We start from the raw sequence: 4,533 nt of genomic DNA on the forward strand, positions 1-4,533 counted from the left end.
ATTATTTTTTATTGCGATGGTTCATAGTCACTTTTGATCTATTCAACCGGCAATTTTCTTTAATATATATTATTTTTCTTACGAGTGTAGGACAAAATCACCATGGATTCGGACATTGACATACGATACACATTTGATTTTAAAAATCCTACACAAGTTCCACCTGATTCTCCCTCGCAATCAGCTACTCTCATGGAGGGTACCTGTGCAACAACGGGGTCAGGTGATAGCTATGAATTGCTTTTTGACATCCAAGAGTTTAGATAATTGCAAACACACGTGACTCTTTTAGAGTCTAATTTTGCAAAGTTGAATGAGAATGTCACCAAAATGTTTGATATGCTTGTGCAATTCATGCAACATTCATCCAAGGGACAAGTTAATGAGCAGACTGCATCCCACACGCCTCACAGAAGCACAACTAGTCTACACGAGCAAGGCTCCAATATGGAGGGGTTGCACCTTCTCTCTCAAAACGAGGTGGATGACTTGTTAATAAAGAATACCAAGCCATCAATTTTTAGGGGAGATGAAAGGGAATGCAACAAAGATACTATGAATATATTCCTGAGAAAATGGGATTCATGATCTTAGACTCACTCCAGATGCAGTCAAGGCACTACAAACGGGTCTAACACTAGAAGGCAAGGTCTGCAAATGGTGGATGTCTCTCATGGAGAAGGGCATCATACCACACACTTGGGTAGCCTTCAAGACTATGTTAAGAAATTATTTTTGCCCACAAAAGAGGCAGATAGAGATTAGTCTGCGTGGGATAAGTGCTGGAGGGTTTTGATACCTTTCAGCAAGTGCATGGGTTTATCTATGAGATCTTAAGAAGAACATCAAAACACATGACCCTAAGATTCTTTGAGGACACTCTCCTCTCTTACTCAACTCGAATGCGCAATCTGTATTGAGAAAATAGCCTTTGTGTTTTTTAATTCAGACACGCTTGTGGGAGATCACTCAAGCACTACATAATGATAAAAAAAACATGATCAAACGCATCAAAACTGACACTCACATATGCTTGAAACATCTCCACAATCTACTATCTGCAAGGATAAACTGGGAGAAACAACTCAACGGAGCAAAGCACATAGTCATATATGCAAGTAGAGAGCAAACTAGCTCAAAATGCATCCCACAATAGAAACTGCTTGCAATAATCTGCAAAAAAACCTAGTGAAACATGTGATTGTCTGTCTGTAGCCACACAAGAATTCATAATCCTCACTCCTTGGGAGAGTGGGTACAAAGAATGCTAAATTGTGTCAAAGCTGACAAAGCTGGTCAAAGTGAGAGTGAACACTCGATCACTATCAAAGTGGAAATATATTAACCGTTGTACAAGATGGCATAACACTTCAAACTTTTATGGCAAAAAGATGGGGAAAAATGAACAGAGTTTCCTTTGCAAAATGAGTCAAAACTCAACGCAAACCGCAAGCCAAAAAAACTACATATAAGTGCTAGAGTGGTCAAGTTTAAACCATCAAAAATCAAATTGCAGATACGCATAAACCATGGCGAGAATCTGGGAAAAATTTGATAGAGTTTTCCCTGAAAACTAAGTACAAACTCAAAAAATCTCACCAAATCGCATAAAGAAAGACACTCAAGGTATCAGTAAACAAATCCACAAATGGTCTACATGTAATGCCAAAAGCCTAGCAAAACAGCTCACTCCTGATCGAGTGGCTCTATGGACATATACATGTCCAAAAACACCTGTAAACCTATGAACCTACTGCCTGTGAGCTATGTCGATCTCAAGCTACATCCACAAATGCAAACATAGCATGAAGCTACACAAGAATGTGCCAAAATCTATGTGGAATGCTCCACATAATAGTACATGAGCACTACATGTGCTACATCAGCTGTGCTAGGAAGACTATGCAACCTGTGAGCAAAACTACTGGGAACTAGCACACACTACCTCATCGCTCGATTAACGGATCTACCAAAAACACCATCCAAGAGTTGAGCATGCTTGAGGAAAACCCGCTCTAGAACGGTTCGTCAGAGCCAAATGTGTCATATGTGGGTTGTCAAAGCCAAAAATTGGGAAAAATCATCGAAGTAAAAAATGTTGTGGAGCGTACAAAGGAATCGGGCCGCTCCGGATGGAGGCTAGAGGAGAGCCGATGCCGCTCTCGCTTGTCAATCTCCTACTATGTGGAGTCACGCTGTCAAGGTACCAAATATGTGCATCAAAGCCAAATCTGCTCTAAAATGAGCGTGGGACGAAAGCCGATGGTGAAGGTATGCTAGAGGAGAGGTAGACCGCTCTTGCTAAGTCAAAGCCAAGGAAACGCTTGATGTCGCCTTTCATCAAGCATGCTAGCCAAATAGCTTCCTCTGATAGGTGATGAAACTGGTGTTGAGGTGATACTAACTGCCAATGCTTGAAGCCGTAGAGGAGGATCACCAAGAGAATCTTCTGAGAGAAGTGCTCTCAACTGGGGAAAAAAACCGTCAAAAGACGTAGGTCCAATAAGCAAGAAGAAACCCAAGCTTACTCGCCCGTGTCTGCACACGTCATCTGGAGGTGTGTGTATACGCGTGTTGAGGTGTGCCTACGCTCTGCGATCAAGAGAGGTCGCAAACTCTCTTGTTCTCTCTCTCTCAAGCTTGCTCACTGCCGCTCGGAGCGGGGATATCGAGGGCTATGGTGGGAATGGGGGGTTGGATTGTCGGGGCTATGGTGGGATCAAGTTCTTGCACATATTTAAGTGTGTAAGTCAGGTTTTTTTGAAAAAACTTCAATTTTATTTGCAAGCTGACGAAATGGCACAATTGCCAATCTAACGAGCGAGGCGAGGTGTGTGTGTGTTTGTGTATGTGTGTGTGTATGTGTGTGTGTGTGTGTGTGTGTGTGCGCGCGCGCGCGCAACCACCACCACACCAAAAGACTTGCTCGAGTCTCGTTCTCAGCTCGGCGCTGCTGTTGAGATGCCCATTGCATTACTGCTTGCAATGCTTGCAAAACCTTCTGTTGTAAGTCAATACCAATTATTGTCCGCCGCCCAGAAATGAACGGGCACATCCAAACATTAATAATGTACTCAAACAATAATCAAAACATTTGCGTCTCATGTGTGTGCGTGCCTCTATGTGTCTGAGCGAGTGCACCTCTGTGTGTGAGGAAGTCGATGAAGCATGGTAAAAGTCATTTCCACATGGTATCCAGGGGTCAGACGATCCCCTATGGGCGGTCACAACCCGCTCTCCGCCAATTTCTTGATTGCCTCTCTCTCTTGCTCTTGCCTCAAAGCGGTCAGCCTGTGCACATTGAAGCAATACCAGCAATTGTAGTCAGCATCACTATTAAGCATGCCAACCCTTCTCAAATTGAGAAAGCGGAGGATGTCGCCCCTGACTCTATACCTGGGCAAGCGCATAAAATTGCAGCCTCTGATCCGAAACTAGAAAGGCATGCTCATAGTGCTGCAGAAGCAATTCCATCACAAGTTAAGCCCACACACGAGAAAGACGATGGCCAAGGTGGAGAGCCTCAGCCGATCATACCCTCTAAGCCTCACGAAAAAGATGCAGGCCAAGGGCCGACAATCATCACCCTCTGAGCCCGAGAAAGAAGTTGAAGGCCAAGATGCAAAGAGAAATTATGCACCCTCTGAGCCAGCCAAAGAAGAAGAAGAAGGAGATGAAGGATGAGATGCAAAGAAGAAGGCCGCATATTCTAAGCCTCGACTCCTACAACATGCGAAAGATCTCACTTCAACAAATGAAGGCGTCAAAATGATGCAAATTGCCACAATCTCTCAGCCAAAGCATAAAGAACTCATGCAAATTGATGTGGAAGAGACCAACGAAGATGATGAAGACAAAGATGAAGATGATGATATGCTCTTCCCGATACTAGACAGGTTCTCTCTTCCCTACAAACATCTCTAGGAACTAACTTCATTTCTTTGCTTGACATTAATGAGGCATATGATGGTGTACCCTTGCTTGATGACAACGACGATGGTGACAATGATGATGATGATGATGCCAATGAGAAGAAGAAGATGAAGTTGAACCCGAATTTCAAGTCTTTGACCCAGGTGGTTATCATGATTGGATCTTTCATCATGAAGTTACCATGCCGCAACCTCGTCAAATCAAGAATTCCCAAAAGCGTCGGTCATACATTGAGCTTGAAATCCAAGTTCATCCATTTCATGCATCGATCTTTCATTTCTTTCCATTGAGGGGGAGAAATGGTGATGAGCAATGTCAAGAAATGAAGATTTATGCCACAAGTCTTCAAGATCTACGTACAACAGTTGAAGCTAATTGAATAATGACAACAAACATGTTGTCATACTGGATCATCCTCAATGCTATGCTTGACACAGGATGATGTCACTCTTGCCACTTGTTTCATCAGGATCTCATGGACCCTCAATAGCCTCTACATCAAATTTGTATCTTTTCTAATTATGCACCACACGGTGGTCTTCGGACAACCACAAAAAAAAAAAAGAACGCACGTGTTTTCTCTAGTCGCACTTAAGCACG

General features: G+C 43.1%; 1 protein-coding gene across 1 annotated transcript; it reads left to right on the forward strand.

Annotated features, from left to right (window-relative positions):
* The first annotated feature begins 3,118 nt into the window (after positions 1–3,118).
* On the forward strand, positions 3,119–4,533 carry LOC147430575 (uncharacterized). The gene has a single exon (XM_086494427.1). It carries the CDS (start codon positions 3,162–3,164, stop codon positions 3,591–3,593), a length of 432 nt encoding a protein of 143 aa, XP_086350553.1. The 5' UTR covers positions 3,119–3,161; the 3' UTR covers positions 3,594–4,533.

This window comes from Adiantum capillus-veneris, chromosome 21 (assembly GCF_014529385.1).
Source record: "Adiantum capillus-veneris isolate H3 chromosome 21, ASM1452938v2, whole genome shotgun sequence".
NCBI lineage: Eukaryota > Viridiplantae > Streptophyta > Polypodiopsida > Polypodiales > Pteridaceae > Adiantum > Adiantum capillus-veneris.